Source organism: Uloborus diversus, chromosome 3 (assembly GCF_026930045.1).
Source record: "Uloborus diversus isolate 005 chromosome 3, Udiv.v.3.1, whole genome shotgun sequence".
NCBI classification, from domain to species: Eukaryota; Metazoa; Arthropoda; class Arachnida; order Araneae; family Uloboridae; genus Uloborus; species Uloborus diversus.
The window spans coordinates 113,172,005-113,198,805 of NC_072733.1; the positions used below are offsets into that span (position 1 = coordinate 113,172,005).

The 26,801-nt window shown below is 32.4% G+C and overlaps 1 protein-coding gene across 2 annotated transcripts in view; it reads right to left on the reverse strand.

Annotated features, from left to right (window-relative positions):
- Positions 1-24,813, reverse strand: part of LOC129218080 (zinc finger protein GLIS2-like) — a 74,469-nt gene extending 49,656 nt beyond the window's left edge. The window contains exons 1-2 of one of the 2 annotated variants that reach the window (XM_054852277.1): positions 24,642-24,813; positions 649-702 (exon numbers count right to left, since the gene is read on the reverse strand). In XM_054852277.1, the coding sequence (XP_054708252.1) occupies positions 649-700 (52 nt within the window). In that variant the 5' untranslated portion in view covers positions 701-702; positions 24,642-24,813. The remainder of the gene's footprint in view (positions 1-648; positions 703-24,641) is intronic. The other variant, XM_054852276.1, reaches the window with a different exon arrangement.
- Between the last annotated feature and the right edge of the window lie 1,988 nt (positions 24,814-26,801).

Genomic DNA, 26,801 nt, shown 5'->3' on the forward strand with positions numbered 1-26,801 from the left:
AAAGGTATAGAGATCATTATTATGAAGAATATAGTAAATGATTTAATAAAGCGAAAAAAGACTGGCTTTTTTAATGAAAGCTGTCTCTGGCCCGGTCTTTCTAGAAAAGACCCGCTTTTTTGCAGCCATGGCAAGTACCCCTGAGATACTTCCAGAAAATGATGCGCTGCACAAACCTGCTGCAGGTGTGTCGGGCGAGGTCGATGATGCACAGCAAGCTGTGGCTAAAAGGTAGCGAAGCCCCTGAGGTAAACCTACGAAGGTGGTGGACACCAATCAGCTTCTGGCGAACTGCACGAGCTGCTAAAGGCGGCAAGGTTGAGCCGAGCAGCAAAAAGGTGGCGAAGTCCCCGAGGTAAACCTCTGAAGGTGGTGCACACCAACCCGCCGAAGGCTGCTAATCTAGGCACCTTGGTAGCTAGTTTTCTGCATAACTTGTGTTTCTCTCATCTTACAAGCTATTCACTGAGCTGAACTTAACCAAAATCTACCTAGATCACGTTTTAATAGTGCCCAACAATGTCATGGTAAAGTTGAATGAACACCGGAAAAAATTAATTTCCATTTTTTTCATTTCTACGTTAAAAGAGGACTTTCCACAATATACGCATAAAAATTTCGGATATTTTCAATAAAAACTTTATTTACCCTTGGAAATATCATTCTCTTCTGCTTTAGCGCTGCATTTTTCTTGATCCATACCTGCAAATATAAAAATTTTCTAAAAAACCAGGTAAAGTATAGGATTTTAAGAACTAAATGTAAATTAGAGGAGACTGCTTAGAGAACATCTCATTCTACTTCTAGAAATACAGTCAGCTCTGCTTAAATGAAAATCAAAGCGTGGTTCTGATTCCTTATTGTAGAGTTTCCCAAACTGTGATTCGCGGACCCCGAGTCCGTGCCAAAGGGTCTGCGATGCTATCTAGCTAAAACATAAAATATAATTGAGATTGAACGACCAGTAACGATATTTTAATTCAAAAAGAAAGCACATTTATGAGGAATAAAAAAGTTCTTGCTTCTGTACACGCAGGATGCAACATCCCTCCCCCTCGGAACTCCCGGGAGTTAACACACTACACATTAATAAAATATACAAAACAATTAATTAATAAATTCAAAGGAAAAAAAGGGTTAAAATATGTTAGAAAAGAATAGATTCAACCGTGTCAAATCTTTTTTTTTTGCGTGCGCGCTGTTTTTTCCAGGGGTGATTGTGAGTTCATCAAAAAATACCTGAAAGTTTCAAAGCGAGAACGGTGGGGGGGGGGGGGGAGTAATCTTTGGCCCCTATTACTTAAGTGCACCTTTGCCATAGTATTAAATAGTTTTGAGTCCAAATATTGTGGGTACATTTGATTAAATTTTTTATGGGTTACAAAGTTACTTTTGAGCTGGTGTTATACAAATTATCTTGACATTTAAACATCTTAAGGGATAGCTGTCCATCTTAAGGCTCTTACAGGTATATTTGATGAGTATTATATAATTAAAAGGAAACGCGGAGGTAGGGAGATAAAAGCACAAAAAAAAAAAGAACATAATTCCGGTATTTTCGGACATAAAAATACCGGAAATACGTCCGAAAACACCGGAAATTCGGTAAAATACTGAAACACAATCACCCCTGGTTTTGTCCGCGAAGTTCGTAATTTTTTCGAAGGGGTACTTGTACTACATATGTGAATACATAAAAAATCTATATTTAAGGAAACATGGGGCAAAGTGAAATAATGGGCCAAAGTGAAATGTTGAAATATTTTCTCTGCTTTTAGCTCCACCTATCTGAGATTATTTTAAGTACGTAGTACCATATGTAATCTATTCCAGTCAGGGAAAAAAATACCACCATAGATTAAAGCATATGATAATACAGGCAATTTTCAAAAATTGATACTCATATTGTAATATTTTGTTGTGTAAGTCAAAAATTATTTTTGTTACTATACAATGAAAAAGTTCTTGTAATTAAAAATTTAAATATTAATTGAGGCGTCCAAATATTAAATGCAATATTATTTTGGTTAATATTAAGTAAAATATTTATTTTAAATAAATTGTACAATTAGTCAAGATCATGCAGGGCAAAGTAGATGGGGCAAAGTGAAATAGTATGTTTTATTTACTCACTCAATCATTTAATCGAAATCACTTACATTTTCATTTATTGATTACATCATTTACATTCCTCTCTCTCTCTTCATTTATTCACGAATTTTCATATAGATTCATTTTTTTACTCGCTCTTTTATTTTTCCTTTTTCATTAATTGATTTATTCATTTATTGCTTTATTATCTTTTTATTTATTCATTTAACCTTTTATTTACTCATTCTTTTGATCAAATATACGTTTTATAATCAAATAGAAAATATTTCATTCAAAAAATATTTTATTTTTCACTTTGCCCCATGGGAAAAAAAGTGAAAATTTTCCACTTTTTTTTTTTGAAGACTCAAATTTACTGCCAAAAATAAAAAATATTGTATCAACACAAGTTTTATCACAAAATACAATGTACTTTCTTTTTGTACTGTAATTTTCAAAACAAATTTCTGATCTGTTCATTTTGAAAAAAACTCAGTCATCTTAACCATTTCACTCTGCCCCACATTCCCCTACTTAGTTTCATTTCTTCTTAAAGAACTCTTCCTCGATTTTATCAGCGTTTTGGTTTATTCTCAAGACCCGAGTTTAGAAACCCCAAATTCTTTTGCAAATTACAATTGGCTCTCTATTTAACGACTTTCAAGGGACCACAAAAAATCGTCCTTAAGTAGAATGTGTCATTCAATAGACTGCTTATAAAACTAGAGTGGAGCACCCGGGACTGTGAAAAATTGTCTTTAAACAGAGAAAGCCTTTAAATAGAGCGTCCTTAAACAGAGTCAACTGTATATGTTTGTGTTTTTCTACATTTAATTGCTTCCAAAACCTTTAACTGAACACACAAGCTTACGTCTTTCCTTTTTGCGTTCATTTTACCACACAATCAGTCCGAAGCAGAGCAGAAAATCAACAATTAAACAATTTCAGAAAAAGCTTTTCTGTATTCTCCAGCTACAACCTTGTTAAACATCAAAGCAAGTCTGCAGTGGTTGTCAAAATTATAAGGACAAAAGAAAAATCCCAAAAAATCGTGACTGCATTTGGTCGGAAAATTATGCAAATTTTATGACTGGAAACTAATGATAAAATAAATATCTTTAACTACTTTTATTGGAAATACATAGGAATTTCTTATTCATAGAACAAAGTTTGAATGTAGACATCCATGTAATATGGACAAAATTATTTAAGGAGAATTAGATTTGTGTGTTCTAAAAACAAAATTTGCTTGTTTTTTATTCTGCACACTGCACTACATAATGATAGAAATGCTTAGTAAATGATTGGGGACGTAACATTCTATTTCTACAGTCATGCCGCAAGGGACTAAATTTACAGAATTTGAGAAATGGAAAGTGGTTGATTGCAAAACTTCACGGCTTACTGTACGTCAAATCCTTATATATTATTTCTGTAGCCTTATTTTTTGTTTCTACGCGAGATTTTCCTCAATTCTTGATCGATTTCTTTGATTTACACCTTATTTTAAAGCTTATCGTACAGGCTAATGATGAAAAATAGACCCACAGTCTAAAAATTGTTTTTCTGTCAAAAAAAACCTGTTTTAAAGAACCAGAATGAGGCTTCCGGTTAAATTTATAACTTTAACTTGCACTGTGACTGACAGAGCTGAATGGCTTGATCCGCAGAGTGTTTGACTGGTAACCAGGAGAATGAGTGTTCGGGACCATGTCGGGACAATCTGCATCAAAAATTAGCGAAATATCGTGCATTACATGAACACTGAATAACGATGAATAACAAATATGAGGGAATAAAATAAATGAGATGAAACACCCCTTGCTGTTATGAAAGCTTAATGCGACATGGAAGTAAAATTGATTTTTAATTGTAAGGTTTTTTTTTTTTTTGTTTGTTTTTAAAGCTTTGGCTCTGGTCAGAAAATTAAAGCATAATGTAAGCGAAAATATAATTATCAGGTTTAAGATTTCAGACTACAATGGAATTGTTTTTTGTGCAGAAAAAAATAATAAATCATATATTGAAATATAGATTCTTCTAATGAGTTTTTGAGTCTTCCTACAAATAAAAAAATTACTACCTCAAATTGAAGGGTAAAATATTTTTTTTTTCTTCTTTCTGCAAAAAACAAATAGCCTATCATATTTTTACTACAGTCGAAAAGCTACGCTCAAGAAAGAACTTAGTTCAAATTATTTTGTATTTTAACCGTGCTGTTAAATGATGAACAAGTGCTGCCATCTAAGCCATAACGGTTTAAGCAGTCTGCGATAACAAACTGTAAAAATTTTCAAAAATGAAAACACTTTTCTTCAATATCTTATCTTATATATTTTTTCTGTGGATTATTTTTCTGTCAGTATGTGAGATCTTTCTTATCCCTTGAAGAAATTCCCCCCTCATTTTAAAACTTATCAGGCCGGCTAATGAAGAAAAAGACATAAGGTCAAAAAATTAAATTTTCGGAAACACCCCTTGCTGTTGCAAAACCTTGACGCAGCCTGTAGTTCTTATGCAGATTTTTTTTTTTTTAAAGCAAAGTTCTAATACAATTTTCCAATTTTTTGCATCACTTCCGACAAAAAAAAAAATATATATATATATATATATATATATATATATATATGTGTATATAAATAAATAAAATTAACCTGTGGGTTTATTTTTAATAAAGCTTAAAAGAACTGGACTTAGTTGTTTGGTTCTATTGATAAGTTTTTTCGGTAGAGTGTTCAGCTATAAACTATCTGAACTTTGGGCAAGTCTGGTCGTTCTGACAAAATAGCAAATTTAGATTAATATTACGCATTATATGTACTTATAACATACAACAGATAACACACGTTATAAAATAAAAGCAATGGGAATGCCACTTGGTGTTTTGACTCCTTTATGCAGGCTACAGTTATCATTCAGATAAGTTGACTGTTAATCGAAGGAAGGGTGTTCCTTTTTTTTTAAGCTTTGACTCCGCCCAGACCACTAAGCATAATGTAAGCATTAAAGAAGTATTAGATTTAACTCAAGGGAATCCTTTTTGTGCAGAAAAATGTTTTCATTGTATGCGGAAATGTAGATTTTTCTAATAGCAGTGTTCGACCTTTTGTACAAATGAAAGAATACTACCCCAAATTGAAATTACGAGTTTCACCCAATAAACCTTTAATTATTTATTCGAATATGATACGAAACATTAAAATTATTATTAACTTCATTAGTAAGAAATCATTTTCTACTCTTATGCTTTCGGTTTAAAAAAAAACATTTTGTCTACGTTTGATAAATTATACTTAAAAAACGGACTCAGTTCAACTGGTTTTGGTTTTGAATTTTAAGTGTTCGATTAAAAGAAAAGAATGTGCGGGGATTTAAGCTGTAACAGTTAAAGCAGCCTGCTACGGGAAACAGGGAAATTGCTCAATATTCAAAAATAAAAACACTCTTTTTCAATTTAATTCTCTGTTCTACGAATAATTTTAAATCTTATCATGCTGGCTAATGACAAAACATAGACGCATGATCTTATTTTTTTTTCCGCAAAAAGCTTTTTTGCTGTTTTTTATTAGGCATTCCTTCAATGAATAGCATTTGAAAAAGAAGGCACAACTCCTAGGTTTGTTGGAGTGTCATGCTGTTAATCAGAATGGTGCCAGTTCGAATCTGTGCCAATAAATATCTCTTTAATATTTCTTTTTTTTTTTGAGTCAGATGCTCACATGGGCAGGACTGTATTTGCCACGAGTCACTCAGTCACACTTTTAATGATATTTATGTTTGCATTGAAAATACGTACAATCAAAAGGTGAGCGATGATTAAATTATCACAACATTGTATTATCGAGGTTTTGTTACTGATGTCTTCAAATTGCATGCCTTCTCTTGTGCGCTTACTTTTTTCGGTTCTTCTTCAATGTTCTTTCAAAGCACAGTGCGGAGTACCGCACGGGTCGACTAGTAACAACAAATCTGAAAAGTTAGAGATTGATCATCTAGAGTTTTCTCAAAAATATCGGCAATTACGGACCACAAAGATGAACAGGTAGGAAATCTATTTTCTGTATGTGTGAAACACGCAATAATAAGACAAGTTTGCTCCAAAAAACTAACAGAATGATATAATTAATGGGAATTCATGTTACGATGTAGTTCTAGAACTGTTCAACATGTTTTACAAAAAGAGTAAAAGTTTCATGATGTGAAACTAATGTCACGACTGACACTTAAAAAAGCGTTGTTATGGATAAAAAATGGGATAATGTAATATTTTCTAATGAGAAAAAGCTTAATTTACAATCTCTGTGAAGGAAAAAATAAATCTCAAAGCATACATTTGGAGGCGGCTCAGTAATGGCCTGAGGAAGTTGGAAGTTTTGCAACAGATGGAAACTATGCCAATACTATCTGTGCAGGGCAAAATGAATTCTGAGAGTAATGATGATATACTGAGAAATACTTTTGTAAACAAAAAACACCGTAAATTATGAATTTAAACAATTTGTTCCAGCACAATAATGCCTAATTACGTGTTTCTCAAACCTCAAAATGCTTTCTGTGTGCTTATTTAGTGATCGGGTAAATACTCAGCGGTTAGGTAAATATTTTTTGGGTATTTACCCAAGGCCTGGGTAAATACCCAAAAAATTCACCCAAAAACCAATACAAATTCAACCAAAATATAAAATTTAAATAATAATATAAAATTCAATAAAAATTCAACCAAAAACCGGGTATTTTACAAAAAATGCAGAAAGTGAATGGGAATTAAAAAAAAGAAAATCCAAATATGAAATTATTGGTAAAATTGATACATACATATGTATTACACAGTTTATAATATTTTTTATTGAAAGACTCGATGAAATTATGAAAGAAACATATCGTGAACCAAAGAATCTTTTCAATGTCATAATTGGAGCAATTCTATGATGAACTTCAGGATTTCAAAATCACAATCTGGGTTAGTCGTATCCAAAATGGAAAAAAAAAAGAAGCATGACGGATGTTTGAAAGAATAAACTGAGTTATTAAGACTAAGATCTGATTTATTTATTTTATTGCTGTTTAAGTGATAATGTGGCAAATATAGAAACATTTTTCACATTAATAAGCAAAAAAAAAAAAAAAAATCAAACTATTGTTTTCTGTTGCCTTGCTCATTTGCATTTGTTCCCCCGTACTTCATGATGAAAATTTATTCAAACTATTTTTAATACACGCAATTAGTGATGTAGGGTGGGAAGGTAAATATTTTTTCGGTATTTATTCGAAGGCGGGGTAAATCCCCTAGTATTTGCGCATTTTGCAAAAAAAATTTAGGTGGTATCAAAAGGAGGTGATGATTTTCTTTTTAAAACATAAACCGTAAAATGAAAGATCAAAAATACAAAAATTTACATATTATAATTTTTTTAATTAAAGGTTTAATGAAATCTTATCAAAAAAACTGAACTTTGTTCATTTTCGTTGAGATGAACTGGATATGTAAATATATAAATATCCAGTTCACCTCAATGAAAATCCCATTTACAAGCTTATGAAAGAGTAGAAGTAGGTCTTTTTCGTTAGTTCCATGTTTATGTTCTTCCTAGGTTTTTCCTCTTGCAGTTGAGTTCATTTGTCTTTTCTTGTTTGAATTTGTTGTAATTACTAACTGTGATGCTTGTATTTTTCGTTTGGAAAATGTTTTAATTGTTTAATTTCTGTCATGCTTTTATTTTTTACTTACGGTATCCCCTTTGCTTGACTTGTGAGATGTCAGGGTACTAGTGCTGTTTTCTAGGCATTTCGCCTGCAGCACTCGTGAAACATCTCAGGTTTTTCCCCTACCCTCGGGGAGTAGCCCCCTGATGAGGCGCCAGGGTGTTTTGGGATTTTGATTCAATTTTACATTTCTTTTTGTTCAATTTCATATTGCTATCAAATTTTATTTGCTATTAAATTTATTGACTACCAGTATCAAAGTGCTGCCTGTGGTGCCTGTTGAACTGAGTAGTGAAGCTTGATTCAATTTAGGTTGAATTTTTTGAATTGTCCAGGTTTAAAATGCAGATTAAGTTAATGTTTCTTAGTATATATATATATATATATATATATATATATATATATATATATATATATATATATATATATATATATATATACACACAGTTGGCTCTGTGTTTAACGACGGCTTTTTACGGTCCCAGATGGCCCACTACAGAGTTAAAAGCATTCTATTTAAGGACGCTTTCTACTTAAGGACGATTTCTTGTGGTCCCCTGAAAGTCGTTAAACAGAGACTCAACTGTGTGTGTGTATATATATATATATGAGATGCAGAATATGGCTGAACATTTGAACTAGGTTTGGAGGAAGTTTCTGCAAAAGATATAGGTAAACAAATAGTAATAATAAATTGAGCGACATTTCATTACATTTTGATGTCATGCAAGGACATAACTGGGTTATAAAAGACAAGGGGAAAAAATGGTGTTTGTTCTTTTATTTTTGTAACCAGTTAAGCTTTTTACTTTTTGTAGAATGGTTTTTTATGTCTGAAATCTGGGTATCAACATTGAATAGGCATATCCAACACATTTAATGTGAATATCATATTAGATTGTTAAGTTGTTCCACACCATAATTCTTTAAATATGTGATCAAAATACAATTTTGGGGCAAAAATTTATTGTTTTGTACATGGTTGGTTATACAGATACATAGTGGAATACACACAGAAAAGTATTTTAGTGAAATATAAATTTTTTGAAATAAATACCCTGGGTATTTACCCTAAAAATAAATACCCGGATATTTTACATCACTATGCTTATTTCATGAAATTACTGTACTGTCCAGATAAAAGGCTCTATCTAAGTTTAATGGAAACTTAGTGAGGCACCCGAAATATGAAAAAATTATTTAATATTGAAACAAACAAGAACTCATTTTCTCCATCGAAAAAGTCAGGATAAAAATTTCCGAAAACCTTCTTAAACTTCCATCACATCATGACCGATGAAAGTGTCTAAAAAAGAGGGGATATTATTGATTACTGGGTGTTTTCAGGGCAAAACACTAGTTGTCCTTATAATTTAGTCCAGTTGTAGCAGTCGCCAATTTTTCCCATCGACACAAATTAATGCTCCTTTTTTTTTTCAAAATAATGTAATATGGCTACAGTGCAGAATTTTATTGATAATAATTAAAAAAAAAAAGCCAACAAGTATCAAAAAACATACAATGAAATCGAACCCTTTGCAAAAATCGTGATAGCAGAATTGAACACTTCTTGTGCAAAAGAATACAAACCGAACATTTTTTAACGTAAGAATGTTCCTTACATTTCATTTTCCTCCTTTTTATAACATTTTGGTTAAAAAATAGTGGCAAAACATTCCCGATTTTTTCAGAAAGTAGGGGCTTGAAGTATACACAGGATTTTCGATTTTTTTCCTGATTTTCCTCCCAAAAGTAAGGAAAGGGGAGAGGGGGATCAACTTATATGGGAGATCGATCTATACGCAAGTATTACTTTCAGGGTGCAAAACGATTGGAATCTTAAAGTCAGCACACCATTTTAGGCCACGCACGTGTTTGATGTCGACATGTTTTCAGAGCAAATTCATTTTTCACATAAATAAGTTTGAAATTGCACTGAAAAGCAAGAAATGCTCTTACGTGGACCTCTGATGGCAAGAGGAAGCGCAGGCGTCCAAAACTAACCTGATGTGATATGGTCATACAAGAAAGGCCATTGGTTGGCAAAGTTGGGGAAGTGTCAGGGTGGCTGCATTAAGCTGGTCGGGATGGAATTCCATGCTAGCGGCCTCATGCGCCACTAGGCGTTAAAAGAATCACGTCGAGTCAAGTTTGAAATGATAAAACTTCCTTTTAACTACAAGAAATCTGTTTAAAAGTTATCCCCCCCCCCTTTGGTCACGATTCCTCAACAGATTTGATCAATCTAAAAAACAACCAGAAAGCCTTTTTAAAAAAAAGCAGATTTCCGAGATAACAGAGAAATTATCCATGCCTGAATATGTGTCATTCAAAAATCGTAAATAAATTTTAAAAAATAAATTAAGAAAAATAAGAACATTTATGCGATTTTATTAAGTTATAAACTCACTCAATCCAACTAAAATAGATTTGTGATTCACCCTTGCACAGAATCTGCCTGTGTGGGTACTAACGGCTGAATGTTAAGATAGGTACAAATGGAAGCACATGAAACTAGACCACAAATGGCGGAAAGAGCCATCACCGTCTCAATAGAAAACCTCTTCATGGGTTACAATTATCACAAAATATGGTTCCTCTAGTAGTCCGAAGGAAAAACAGTAGGCTCAGATACCACATTTGCGTGTTATCTTGGCTTCTCATTCAGCGACGAAGATTGCACCCCCATAATACTACACCTCTGCATTATCGGGAGTCGGAGAAACCGGTTTGGCCTCGAAATCCTTGCCAATTGCAATGTTTTGCTCCTCGTGTTTGCTTTGCCTTTGTTTACAGGCTGTGAGAGTTACGAATAAAAATAATTATGTATGAATAGAGCCATCGCAGAATAATATAGTAATTACACTGAGTTATGAAGATGCCATATAGGTGCTGTGCTGTAAATTGCAAATGAAACTATGGAAATGGTCCAAAAGTCACGTTTTTTTTTTTTTTTTTTTTTTATTCCCAAAAGAAAACTGATTTAAGAACGCAATGACTGCAAGCAATCTGTCAGAAAATTTTCAAAATCACTCCTAACTCACGAGTATGTTCTTTTTATTATTACCCATGGATTGTATCTTCTATTCTTTAATAAATTAAGCTTCTCTAGGCTAACAGTGTCTTTAACTCCTTTATTCACTCGTGTTTCATTCTTTCATTTTTCAGTATCTATTAATTAATTTTACTTTGTCAACTACTCATACAGTGTAGATAATTTATTAAGAAGTGTATTCTGTTAATTTGGAGGTTTGGTGAAATTTGGTATAAATATTTTTAACTGTATATTAACTTGCTTAATAATATTTTCCTTGTTTGGCAATAAAATAATCTAAGCAACTAAAATTTTATTCATTCCAAAACTTATGGATAAATATAATCCATAATATCATTTAAGTTATTTGGAAGTTAAGTTTAGTTTATCCTTTTGAAGAAACTTGTGCATATTTTAAAAACTATACTAATGATAGTTTCCTAAACCTTTATTTTATTTTCTTTCGGAATGTGAATCACTCATAAAAATAATGTAATGATGGAAGGAAATATTTCAGAAAAATTTTCAATTTTAGCTTACAAAGATAAAGTAAATAAAAAAACTTTTATTGTCACTTTATATTAAATTTTATTTCAGCTGATAATTTTTATGCTTTAGTTGTAATTTAAAAGCTAGCGAGAGCGTAATCTTCGCTTTGATTTGGTCCTAATTTAATTTTGAAAAATAACTCAATTTTTTTATTTTTTTTATCTTCAGCTTATTTTATTTATTTAATTTATTTATTTTTATTTAGTTAATTCTATTTGGAAATTTTAAAAACTTGCTTCTTTTAAAGTAATTTTTTCTCAATTGTTTATTTCCATTTTGGTGTTGGAAGTGCTTTCTGAAAAATTAGTCTTTTATTGTTTGTCATGAAAGTATTTTTTTGAATATGGCTAAAGATAATTTAACAATTATAGAAAAATCAGCAAAATATATTGAAATTTGAAATTTTAAACTTTGCTCTGATCTTGAAGGGTTCAGAATTCAGAGCATGAACCTTTTCAATTTTATGGAAATTTTTACTCTGCTTGAATTTTTACTACTTGAAAGAAAAATTTATTTCTCTTGAATGTGCTTTTTAAGTGTTTGAGAGTGTGGTTGGAAAATAGATTTTTGTAAATCAAAATCAAAATACTGCATATCGTCACCTCAGAGCAACAGTAAGATTCGAATCCCAGAAATAACACTAAGATATCTTACTGTTGCTCTGAAGCGACGATATGATCTTTTTTGCGAAATTGCAAAGTTATGGTTTTATAACTCGCCACATTTTGTTAAATAAAATTCACCAGAAAATTTATGATGAAAAAGTTTATAAATCACATCAAAAGTGCTCACTTTTTTTTTGTTTCTTAAGAACATCTCACCGCATTTGTTTTAAATTTTAATAAATCTCATAAATCATTCTTTATTCTCTGTTTTCTTTAAAATTTTGATGTCATTGATCCTTGAATTTTTAATCTCGGGAAAGGGAAATGTTACTGCAAATTTATTAAGTTCCATAAAATTGCAAAAAATAAAACCTATTCACAATTTAATGCTAAAATTTGTTAAAAATTATATCGGTTTTTAAGTAGCAAAGTGTAATATTGCAGAAAAGATAGCTCAATCAAAGTCTAGGTCTAGGCAATGGTTTGTGATAAGAACCTAGTTTATAAAATCTGAATTTTTTGATTATTAAGAAAAATAAGACAAGCAAACTACTACAAAAATATTACATGATTCGAAGACAACAAACGAAAGATTGCATAAGCAACTATCGAAAGTAGCCGCGAATGCTTTCATATTGGACTACTAGGCATCAGTCAGGAGAAAGCTTAAAGTGACTTTCTCTATTCAGGGGATACTGAGCACTTAACTTCATCTGAGTGCAGTATCGCATTTCAGACATGAGATAAGGATGTTGATAAGAAATGGACAGGTGAAAGGGCAAGACAGTGAAAAGGGAAGGATTACTAGGGGGCACCGTACAGGATACATAACAAAAGGAAAGAGAGGAGAAATGAACAAAAGGTGTGTGTTAGCAATGTCTAAAAGTTGGTATACATTAAGCAGTGGGGGGGGGGGGGGGGGAGCCTAATCTCAGGAAGAGTCTTTCTGTGATTGGGAAGTAGATGTTTGTAAACAAATTTTTTGAAACTGGGAACAAAATGACGATTGGGTTAAAAATCATGGTCATCAAAAACGAAATTTATAGTTGCGAAATACGACTAATGATCGCTATTTTCGAGCACGGCAGGTCAATTAAAATCAATTGTAAGGATTGTTCAAAAAAATATTATTTGTAAGTGATTACTTCCAATTCAAAAACTGCTTTGACTTACAAAATATGAGGGAACAAAACCTTTGCTGACAGTGGCTACTAGTTTATTAAAGTTATAGGAACACTAGCAGGTTGGCGGCAGGGGCGCCGACTTGGAAAAATTTTTGGAGGGGGGGGGGGGCTGGATGTCACTGGGATATAGAGAGTATGTTAAAGCACGGAGTAATATGACAAATAATGTTCTTAAATTACTGAGGGGGCTCTGCCCCCCAAAACAAACTATTGAGGGGGCTCGGGCCCCCTCAAGCCCTATGGAGTCGGCACCACTGGTTGGCGGAGGTAGCTATTACAGAAAGTAAAAGACCAAAAAATAAAGATGCCAGCTAGTTGTCAATGGCAGTTATTTTCTTATTGGTAGATCTTCATCTATAAATCGAACCAATTTGTAATCAGTTTTTTTTTTTTTTTTTTAACAGGGTGGCAACAGGAACTGTGAAAAAAAGTTCCCTGATTAAGTTCACCAAATTTCACTGATTTACCTTACCGAAGATAATGGTTTTCTTTCTTTGCTCTACTTGAAATTCATTGTATGTTTGTATAAAATGCAGTATTTTAAACGTTTTAAGTTGTGTGAAGTTGCGGAACTTAAGATATATTTTTAAAAAATGCTACTTTTTTAATAAAATGGTTGAAAAAAAACGTATCAAGTCAATTTTGGGGGGAGGGGAACCTACAAAACAGTATATTAAATTTTTCTATATGGAAAGATTATAGAAAATTAAAAAAAAAAAAAACTTTACTTCCAGAAACCACTTAGCATAAGAATTTTACGAAACTATTAACCTTTTAAATACGGCGGTACAGCATAAGTACCGCAAAATAATTTGGACCTTACTACGGCGTCGGTACAGCAGTTGTACCAGGTAGTTCCTTCCCCCCTTCGGCAGGTTGCTTGGGAGGGGAAGTTTGGAGACATTCTTCAAAGGATTAGCAGTGCTCAGTGAAGCATGCAGAGCAGGTGCTGATAAGAAATTTGGCAAAATGAAGGGGTCTTCTTTACCTTGGCGCATTTTAGCTTACCTTTTTGTTGTATATTTGGAACGTCTAAGTGGGAGAATTTTCTTCCCTTTCTTTACTACTCAGATATTGAACTCGATTAACTCAATTGCTCTAAATCTAATGCTTTTTCGAAAATGTATCGTAGAAAAGGACTTAGTGATGAAGAAATTGAAAAACTTATGAATGATTTAGATAGCGAGAATTATGCAGATAGTGATTCCGACTGCTTGGAAGAAAATGATATTTCCTTATTAGAAGAATCTTTTAATGGAAATGAATCCTTAAACACAACGAATACATCTAATGATGAAAATAATTTACCTAATACGAATGCAGCTGATAAAAAATTTATTTGGAAAGTGCCAACAAAAGCAGATGAAATTCAAGTCCACGCATTTACTGGAAAAAATGGAGTGAAATCAGGAGCTGAACCAGAATTGAAAACAGAGATTGATTATTTACAGGTTTTTCTCTCAGAAGCTCTAACCACTTTATTATGTGATGAGACGAATCTTTACAGAAATCAAACAACTGCAGCAATATCTTCGATTCTCTCAAAAAAGAGGAAACATGCTCCTGATTGGACTGCTGTCACTGCTGAAGAAATTAATGTATTTTTTGGTTTAGTTCTTTTAATGGGACATATATACAAAGACTCGATTTCTGATTATTGGTCGAACAATGAACTCATTGACACTCCAATTTTTAGAAAAGCCATGACTCGAGACAGATTTCTTGAAATTTTAAAATACTTGCATTTCGAGAACAACGAATCAAAACCTGGAAAAAATAGTAGTTATGATAGACTGTGGAAAATTCAAAAAGTTTTTGAATTATTAAACAATGCTTTTAAGTCGGTGTATGATCCAACGGAACAATTGGCAATCGATGAAGTTATTGTTAAATTTAAAGGTAAAGTACTGTTTCGTCAATATATAACAAAGAAACGGAAGCAGTGGGGGATAAAAATGTACAAAATAAGCGATAAAAATGGATACACATATGATATGAATGTATATTTAGGAAAAGATCAGGAAAATAAAAAGATTTCCGCATCCCACAATGTGGTAACAAAAATGGCCCAATGCGTCAAAAACCGCGGACACAAACTATACATGGACAATTTTTTTTCTTCACCAGAGCTGTTTTTAGAATTACATGAAGATTTTAAAATTAACTCTTGTGGCAATATAAGAAAAAACAGAAAAAGTTTCCCGAAGGAAGTAAGCAAGAAAAAAATGCAAAAAGGTGAAATAGTTTCACGTTATTCCTTAGGAACGACAGCATTATGTTGGAGAGATAAGAGAGAAGTAGGGGAGAGGGGGGCACATGTGAACAAAAAAGACATTTTTCTATATTTTTCATTATTGATTTGAGATAAAAAATTAAAAGGTGCTAAATATGATAAATCAAACATTTGCTAATATCTTCATGCAGTTATCCCCCTTCTACAAGAGTAAATTCCAACCTAAAAATTAATTCTAAAATATGCTACATTTTGTTCACATCTGCCTCGGTGGAGGGGCAGTTGTAAACACACCTGGGGCACAAGTGAACAGATACATAAATGGTATAAAATGCACCTAAGCATATCTTTAAGTACTCTTTATTACACATTAATAAACACAATGAAAATATAAATATTGAGTACATAATAAATTAACTTGATTCAACGAACATTATAGCCTTCAAGTTTTACAGAAAAAGAAACTAAAGAAGCAGCTCGATATGTCGATATGTGCTACCTAAAATTGTAGGTGGGGGTAATTTTAGCAGAATATCATCAGTGTTTACCATCGATGTATCATCTGTTTCTGGAAATACAAAGGTTTCTTTCTTCTGCTTCTTCATGAATTAATTTAACATTTGCTTCATCACTCTCCATTTTCTCGATACGGCCAACATAGTGAATATTTGTCTTTTTTGTAGTGAATTCTACGAGAACAAAGTCATTCACAGCTAAATTTTCTGGTGCAAGGTTGACTTCAGCACAAGTTTTTTTATGGCTACTCTCTTCAAAGCTAATGTCGGACTCGGAGTCACTGACTACAACCTTTGACTGCTCCTTTTTCAACAGTTCAGCAAGTTCTAATTTTCTTTTCTTTGCAACTCTTTCACATTTTATCTTCATTTTCTCTGCCTTTTCTTCCATAGTTTTGACAACAATGTCTTTTTCAGGGGTGTCTGTCAAAATTCTTGATTTTCTTTTTTGACGCTGCTTATTTTTCCCTAGAATGGAATCGTGAAATTCTATTCTAGGCAATGGTCTCACACATTCTGAGGTAGGACTTGAATGTGCATTACAGCTGGTGGAGGCATCCTCAGGATTAACTGCATATAGCTTTTTATTTGAATTGGGATGAAATCAACGTCAGTAAAAGCAAGCCAAGATAACGGCCAAATTCCTGGTTTAGAAAAACCCGAATTTATATTTTTGGATGTAAAGGCTGCTGTGAAAGCTGGTGAAGAACACTGACCAATTTCATATATAGTTATTCTTTTTCCTGGGTGTAATGTCAACCAGTCTCTGAAAGAAGTTTTCAGTGCAGATTTAATGGGGCCATAAACACCTACATCCAAAGGCTGTAAGCGATGTGAACAATGAGGGGGGAATGTAAGGAGTACTATTCCATTCTCACGACAAAATACTATTACATCCAAACTGATATGACTTTCATGATTATCAAGTAGAAGCAAAACAGGATTTGCTGCGGTACAGCGGGAGTACTTTTGGAAGTGTTTTACAACTTCTAGGAAGAAATCTGCTGTCATCCATCCAATTTTGGATACTAACCCTAAGCTTTCTGATGGTGCTCCATTTAAGAAAATATCTTTGTATCTTTTTCTTGGAAATACAAAAACAGGAGGTACAGTGTTTCCCATTGCATTAACTATACCCCAAAATGATACAAGTTTACCTCTCTCACCTGAAACATTTTGTCCAGCTTGTTTCTCTCCACAAACCACGATCAATTTTGGAGCCTCCAACACAGTCGTGATACAGCTGATACTAACTTCAATTATTAAAATTTTTAACTATTCAATGTTTCTTAATTAGCCTAATCAAATAAAAAAATTAAACAATTTTTCAAATTGAAATAACTAAAAAAAAAAACAGTATGGGGCACATGTAAACAGTTCACACCTGCCCCTACATAGTGTGTTCACATGTGCCCCATATAACAACTTAAGCCTAATCTGATAAAAAGCAATATTTCTTTCAAATTTTTTTTAAAAAATAGAGTACAAAAACTTACTTTATAAATCCCACTTCAAAATGAATAAAGTTCAAATCACAATAAAGATAGTGTTGAATGTGTTTTTACTCTGAGAACTAAAACATGAAAGTTTACTGGCACCTTCCAAAACAGAAGTTATTATGATAACTAAAAAACAAAATGGTTGAGATCTTTGAAATTTCAGGCAGCATACAGTACTACTGCTGTCATCTACATGAATTTTTTTCAGATTTTTTTCCTCATGTTATCTGGGTAAAATATGGTTTGTTCACATGTGCCCCATGTTTACATGTGCCCCCCTCTCCCCTATATATGCTCAGTAATATGCATAAACCGCCAACTAATAACGAACTGATTGGTAACAACTCCAAACCAGAAATTATAAAGGACTATAATGAAAATATGGGCTTCGTGGATCTCAGTGATCGCATGGCAAACAGTTATATGTTTGGGAGACGATCCTTAAAATGGACGAAGAAATTATTTTTTTACCTCTTGGATCTTTCTGTACTAAATGCTTATATTTTATACAAATTAAGTCATCCTCAAGAGAAACACAAAGATTTCAGGATGAAGCTAATTCGTCAAATGATAGCTGCAAATGGTTCAAAATTAGAGAAGAAAGTTGAACGTGTAAACAAGTTTCCACTTCTTGATATGATGTCGCATTGGCCATTTGATGGAAAGAAACGAAGAAGATGTGGAATGTGCGCCAAAAAAATGTCCAGAAGCGTTCTACAATAGTTTGTAAAGCATGCAATGTTGCGCTTTGCGTGGATCAAAATTGCTTTGAAGAGTACCATTTAAGTATGCAACAACTGAATGCCTAAACAAACGAAAGCAAGTTTTATGAGTCTAAAGAAAAGGCCGTGGTTGCTTGATTGGTAAAGATTTGGATTTTTTATTGGAAAATCATAGATCCGATGACTGCCGGTCGAAATTCCACTGTGTACGCTAATGGTGACTGGTGCACGTTAAATCTGTCGTGGTCACAAAGTTCTCCAAGTTCCCATTCCAAATCAATACCTCTGGAGGTGCTGGGCCAGGAGTTGCTCGGCTCCTGGTCTAGATCAAAAAACGGCATTCAAAAGTTTAATCCACAAGTAGTGGATGGTACGGGGACCCTCCCCCGTACTAACCACTATTTGTCAATTAAGCTTAAAATTCTGAAAATTAGATCACTTAATGTCACACACACACACACACACATAAATATATGCTATATGCCTACCACTCATTAATCCCACAAACTGTTTACACAGTTTCCATTGCATCGTTTCCTGACACTAAAACACTTCATATAGCTATTACAATTAACATGTTAATAATGACTTCACTCTTTTTTTCTCCTTCTTATGTACTGAAATGTCTAATTCAATTTTGATCTGCTTCCTAAACTCGATGGCATAAAAAAATTTCAGTACGCAATCTCGTACCCTGTCACAGTTAAATATTCCATAATCAGAAAAATTAATAATCACCTAAAGCTTTTTTTTAACGCAAAATTTTACATAAATCTTTTAATTCTTAGAAAAGAAAAAGAGTTATACTATTAATATAACATCAATAGAAAACCCTGATTTTTCTTCGGGCGGTGAAATTTGTTTGAGTTTCCTAAATTAACCAAAATGTAAATTATAGTTGTTTTTTAAAACTAATTTCAAGCTAAAATGTTGACGATCTATCAATTAGAAACACGAAACACGGGCATTGTTTAAAAATAACACCTTTATTTTGAGTCAAGATGTTTCAGCGATTTAACTGGCTGCTTGCTGTTTCACCTTAATCAAATTTTTATAATTTATAGTATCAAATTGGGTTGCATTACATATGTTAGCGTTTGTACCCGAACCAATGTTTTCTGAAAACATAATTTCCCTTTCTATAATTATGTTTCCATTTAAATTTTAAAATAAAACATAGAAAAAAATGTCCTTGTATTTCATAATAAGAACTCTGTTATATCGTAAGGAATTGGGGTCATTGGGAGGTGGGGAGAGAATTGGTAACATTGAGAAAGTTGGGAAATTTTGACCAGAAAAAAACTATTACATTATCTAGTTATGATTACTATACTTTATGACAGAAAAAAAAGCCCGAAAAATTTATTTCGAGCATAACAGTGGTAATCGGAGGTTTTTATCGTGCAAAATCGTCTGTTTTAGCGCTAACTTACTAAATTTACATCCATGATACTTTAAAAAATAATTTAGCAGTATTTAAGATTTAGGAGTAGTTTAGCCTTGTTATGAATTTTATATTTGTTACATACATTATTTGTACGTAACAAGTAAGTTGAACAAAGACTTTAGGCACAACACAATCATATTGTAAGGATATTTTCATCTCTCTTTACTACTAAAGTTTAAAACATGAGTGCATATTTAGACCTTTAATTGGATAGACTATTAAAAAAATGTTTATCCCCTTGAAATATTTTAAGAACAATAAGCAAACAGTATGGTTTCCAGTGAATCTTCAAAATCAATAATTTCTAGAAGTCAAAATACCTATGTGTACTACCTACATTATCATACCTTTGTGCCATACACGCTGGCACAAAGCTTTTAATTGTTCCCCGAAAATGGGAATTTTCTAAATTCCCGATTTTAATTAAAAAAAAAAAAAACTCATGTGGAAAACACCTAGAAGATTTTTTAATGGTTTTTATCTCTTCATTTCAAGTTTGTAAAATATATGAACTCCTCCCTCCCCCCGTGTGTGCAGGAAACAATACTATGAAAACACTCTATCGATATTTGTTGGAAATAATGATCCAATTATTCATTAAAATGTTTTTTTTTTTTGCTGTTAGCCATCACATAAGCCACAACCAAGCGGCAGCCTCAATATATATACATAAAATAGCTGTACTTTTTGTGTGTATGTGTTCCACTATTTTTGTTCCTCATACAAATCTAGGGTTTAAGTTAGATCTTCGACAAATTTGGTATATAGATGATAAGTGCTTTGATGCTCAGAAATTCCCATAGAAAGACGCGACACCCTTGGGTGGGAGTGGGGCGGGGAGGGGTCACACCAAAAAAATTCATGAAACAGAAAATTTACACCTATTCTACTTTTTCTAAAACCTAAACTTAAAAATTATGCTTTATCACCTTACTTAGTTGTTAAAATGTTAACCGATAGTTTAGGTATTTCTTGTAACTTAAACTAATTCGTAGTTTTCAGGTAATTCGTAGTACTTGAAAACTTGATAACTAGGTATTATAAGCAATTTCCTGAAAGTAGTTTTATTAGTTAAATTTGACCTAAAGAATCATTCTTTTCTTGAAGAACTCTTGGCATTTATTTTTTTACTTCTCGTATAGTGTATCACTGCATCTGCCTCAGAAAAGTAAATAAATAGTCGGATTTCTTTCTCATACGTGCACGCGCAATAAATAGTTTAATAATAGTAAAAATTTAGTATATTCATGGCAACATTTTTTTTTTTTTTTTGTAACTAACCTCAAATTTTGAAAATACTCTAGATTTTAAGGCAATATAATAGCAATGATTTATTTTAACTAAACCATCATTTTTAATATGCAATTCAGTCAAAAGAGGTAAGTTATCTGCGTTATAAAAATGTGATTGCATTGATGCAAGCTATAATTTCAAGATTCATATATTTCTGCAATTTAGTTTGGTTTTGAAATTAAAATTTATTTTAAAAAAAATATCTCAAAATACCTATTCAAAATAAGCTTTACAAACTAACTCAAAATCGGGAAAATGAATTCTAAATGGCATCCCTGCCTGGTCAGTCCTAAACAATGCTGATGGTTGCAACCCTTTCGACTGCAATGCCGGAAGAAAGTAGCTTTTAGCCGTAGGGGGCCTTGCACCTGTTTCAAGGGCAGGGGGTGGAATTCCTAAATTTTCGCCGTTCTTAAGATGAATTTGGGAGATGTATCTGCAGTATTCAAAAAGTTAAAATTACTCTTAAAAACATATATGTATTTATGATAGATCTAAAAAGTAATTGAAATTATTTTGAACTAAGTTTTCAAACAGTATAACAATTGTTGCAAGAATAACAAGTAATAGCGAAAGAATAGAAGTAATGTAATTATTCTTATATAACTAATTGACATATTTATGCAAAACAGATGAAACCATTTGACATCCATTCATAGGGAGCTTTTCTCTAATCAAGAACATAGGTTTTAATGAATGAATACAGCATTTTAACAATTAAAAAAATATATATATATTTACTTAAGTACACAAGTGAACTCTATTTCAAATGATTTCAGTATGCAACGAAACAAAATCTTAGATTGCTTTTGTAACAAACAACTTTGAAATGCAAGGAAAAAAAAGAAAAAAAAAAACAATTAGTTAATTTCAAAATACATAAAAGAAGAATACAAGTTGGTTATAAAATTAAAGAATCACTTAAGTCTGAAGAAAAGAAAACCTTTATAATCTGCGGTGACAACAAATAGTATAATGGCAAAAAACAAAGTTTATTTTATTGAAAGTTCAATTTTGGCAATTAAATTGAAAACGCGAAGAAGTAATAACTTTTTAAGCTTTTATAGTATTAATTCAAAAACCAAAGATTTCTTCTCAAAATCGTGATTACAGTACGCTAATTACTTCGAGACAATGGAATAAAGGCAAAGGAGCTAAGGTATTAATGAAGGCTTCCTCTTTGCCTGTACGGTTGTTTATTTCAAATAGCATGGAAAGGGTAAAAGGAAATTTCAAACTAGGTAAAATAAACAACCTAACAGACACAGAAGCAATCTTAGGAAGTTCATCCTGTGGTTAATAAGTAAGATTCAATACTTTGACGTTGAGGAAAAAAGATGCACAAATATGCCACAGTGTATAATCGCACCTCATTAATTTTACTTTTTTTTTTTTTTTGAACAGATAATTGGCGGAAAATGCGTGGGGAATTAGAGTACTTAATTTTGTAAAGCAAAAAAGAATTTTTTTTCTTCATAAAATCTATTTTCCCTATTTTTTGTTATTTTTTCAAAATTCCCTGATATTTCCCTGACTTTTCCCTGATTAATAAAGTTCCCTGACTTTTCCCTGATCTGTCGCCACCCTGTTTAATGTAAGGAGAGTCAATAAAAATTAGAAAAAAAGAAGCCCAGAGTCGGAGTTGGCATTTTTTCCAATAACTCCAACTCCTTTACTCCAAAATCAGTCTCTCCGACTCCGACGAACGTATACCATTATATGTTCTTTCATAAATACGCTTTTTTCATACAGGCCCTTCAAAAACTTATAAATGGTGTTTCAGTGTATAATTATTATTTTCCTATCCCAATAACTAGAGAAATTAAATTTTTTCATTGAGAAACTAGGATTGTTACTGCTAATTTTGGTAAATGAATATACAATAAACATTTATATGATGCAATTCTATGCCTGATCATTTTAGTTTATTTATTTTTCATTTATTTCTGATACTTTATTATGAAATAATGCCTCTAATATGGAAAAAAAAATGCTTTTATAGAAATCTGATTTTTAAGAACTGTTGCTAAGGAAATATAGGCAACTAATCTTTTTGGTAGTTCTTAGACGGAAAATTTTTTAAATTTTAATTAATGTTATCATTTTTCTCAAAAAAAAAAAAAAATTACTCCCAATCATTTTTAAAACATTAATAATTTATATTGAACTACTAATCACATAAAATTATGTTTTGACACAAATGTTGGTTTCTTTTTAGACAAAAATCAGTTAACTATTCACTGGCCGAATATTTGGTTTTATTCAGTCAAATCATTACGCTTGTTGCATCACTAATTCCTAATTCAAGGTTAACTGTATTTTTTTTAATTAATAATGTCCAACTTCATAGACTACTCCTTAAATTCATCATTTTCAAGTTCCAATAGTCAAAATATAAGAATTAATAAAAATTTAAGATATAGGATAGAAATATAAATAATGTATCAATTGATATAATGCCTATGAAAAATGTAGGGAACAAAAAACCAGGATGTAAACTTTTTTATCACGTTTCCAGCACAAGATTATTCCAAATTTGGTAATTCCCTGCTAAATACTTTTTACTTAAAAAATGTTTTCATTGCATTTAGATTAATATACTCTAAAATTGTAGCATCATTATGGAAATTCTAACCAATTTATGAAATTCAGAGAATTTGCCACAACTTGATGACTTATTCAAAAGCAAGGTTTTCTGCATCATGTCCAGAGCAGTGCAATTTACATTTAAAAAAGAATTAAAATTTATTTTAATGCATAAATATGCTCTGCATTATGAAGTGTAATGTATACCGATTTCTTAAAAAGAAAAAGCATTCATGCTGTTAAATTTTTGTTTAGATCTGATCCATTGAAGTTTGCAAATGTCATGTACATGTCCACAGCATGTGCAATGTTTTGAAATCACCCTCATACAAGAATTGTTTATGTGAGGCACCTAATAACCTCCCAAATCCTTCAAAGAAAAAAAAAATAGTAATGGTGCGAGCATTAAGCATTCAACAGAAAGATGATCATAATAAAATGAACATTAACCAAAAATGAGCCATAACTGAGAGCAAACAAAATGCAACTAATTAAAATGCAAATGCCAATACATTTTCCATTATTTTTAATTCAAAAAAAAAAAAAAAAAATGTTGATCAATTTAACGCATTTGAAGCATGATTGCATAGTAAACGGAAAAAAATTCCATAAAAATAGATGGTGATTATTTATCTTTCTTTTTCTTGTACAGTAGTCATAATAACTCAATATTTTTCAAAAAACAAACATTAAACAATTCACAAGTGATTTAATTAATTAAGGAATGCTAAGAAATTAAGCAGAAAATAGCGGAAAGATGCTGACAACGAAAGTGAAAAGTTTACCAAGATTGCAACCTTAAAGCGGAAGCACATTTCAAATATTATTGTATATAACTTAAAATTTCTCTATTGAAATGACACCATTGACATCAATCATGAATTTTGCTTAATCAACTAAGCTTCAGTAAAAAATAAGAACGATTTACACAAGATTGCATAATTAGTAAACAGTCTCTCGTGACATTAAAACTCACTTTTTTTTTCCGGAAATTATTGGGAAAATCAATAACATTTTCAGATCAAACAGCACCAATAAAACCAATATAAGACAAAGGCGCAGTTAATTCAAAGCTACCAACATCAAAATGTTAAATTTTCTGGTCGGATAAATAATTGCTGACCAGATTAAAAAAGCAAAAAACAAACAAATTAGTGAATTGATTTGTAAAGGTACTTACCACATATATAGGTATGATCGAGGTGTGTTCAACAACTTCCAACACTGCAATATAGCATACTAAGCAGTTATATAAATTAGAATCATTTCTAGTGAGATATACCTGAGATTCTACTTCGAATAAATTAAAAAAGGACCTCTACAGCCCCTCTAGAATAAAACTCGGGGCTTTCACCACCTCAGAGGTTCAACATTCTACGTCGGCAAAGTAAGAATTGCCAGCTGCTGGAATAGGAAACTTGTTAAGATGTACTTTTACTGGAGTGCTTTCTAAGGTTGCGTTTGACAAACTTAACCAGTCGACTGGTGACTAACCGGTTACTAACCGCAGCGTTGCATGATCAATCGGTTGCCGCAGTGGTTACCGTTTTAAGCCGTTGATTAGTTGATTGGAGCAAGTGATCATTAGCTGTCACGTGATTAACCAACCGGTAGCTACCGGTCAAGGTCGTCGAACGTAAGCTAAATGAGATTCGTTTATAGGGACTCTATATGCTCAAACTTTGATAACTTCTTTTAAAAACGTAAACACTTTTGGATAGCACTCATTAACTAAAAAATTACGAATAAAGAAAAGACATAAAGAAATTTCACCCAAATAGTTAGTTTCAGACGAATTTAACAGAATTATGGGTATGTAATTTCTTAAAAAATATTGTTTCACGAGAATTTTTAACACGATGTCCTGTGCTCACCAACGACTTAAAAGTCATATAAAGCGTACGATTGCACTATAATACTGTCCCAACAACAGAAAAAGAGATTTTTTTTAAATTTTTTTTACACATGTTACGTGCGCATAGAGCTACCGGTAGACCACGGTTAACCGGTCACTAACCGAGAGGTGACTAACCCACCGGTTAACCAATTGTTTCCAATGCTATTCTAATAACTTCACCGGTAGATCCACCGTCGACCGCTATGTGACATTTTTGACTAATAGTAATTATTTTTCACCTGCGGTCAGCAGCCTTGTTTTAGTGGTCAGAGCAGTCTGACTGCGATGGGGAACGAAATGGGAAGATTGGGCGCCGAGCATTTTGGGCACAGGGAACTTTGGGCGCCGGGAACATTAGGCACCAAGCATATTGGGTGCCGAGAACATTGAGCCCAATGTGCTGGGCGCCCAATCTTCCTAGACCGGATGGGGAAGGCCTGGGTTCGAATCCCAGCTCGGGCATGGATATGCTTTCTCTTTCTTTTTTGGTTCTTTATTTCAGTGAATGTGGTGCTTGCTGATTGATTTTAATGCTTTTTACTGTTATAAATGCAATAACTAACTTTCCCTCTGGAAAAATTATACCAAATAAACTGTTTAGCTGCACTGAACTGGCTTTTTTTTATTGGTTCGAAATTAAATGTTTAACTGATAGACTTGATGAATATTTTTTTCAACATTACCAATTCGTAATCTTTACTAAAATTAAAGCTGAAAGTATGTGTCTCTGGATGCCTGGATCTCTGTTATGCGCATAGCGCCTAGATCGTTCAGTCAATTTTCAAGAAATTTGGCACAAAATTAGTTCTTAGCATAGGGGTGAGCATATAGAAGCAATTTTTGGAAAATTCGATTTTGTTCTTTTTCTATGATTTTATTTTTACCACCATTGGTAGATTCAATTACTCTTCAACAATACAGAGTGAATTACCAAACATGGACGAGTAAATTACCATAACATGGGCGAGCAAATTACCATAACATGGACGAGCAAATTAACGCAGCATATAGTGGAGAGAAATTCATCATCCATTATTTGTAGACATACAGGCGAAACAAATGACCTTTTAATTTTCTACTACGGGCAAAGACGTGCGGGTACCGCTGGTTAACCATAAAATGATTTATTTGTATAATTAGCACTCTTTAAAAATTTCACTGAGATAAGACATATCATTCCATGCAAACAAGGGTTGCTTACGTAATTATTTCTGGACATCAACCAACAATTTGAATTTCTTTCAAAAAATTTGCTCATTTTATACTGAGAACATTAAAGATTTTTTAGCAATGATATCATCTGAAAAAGTTTTACATATTAAGGCTCTTCTATACCGTCCATCTTGGATTTCGACGCTAATGCTTTCTCTACGGGAAAATCTGCTACCTATGCAAAGCATAACACGAGAAATTACTGGAATATTTTCATGCGGTTTGTTTTAA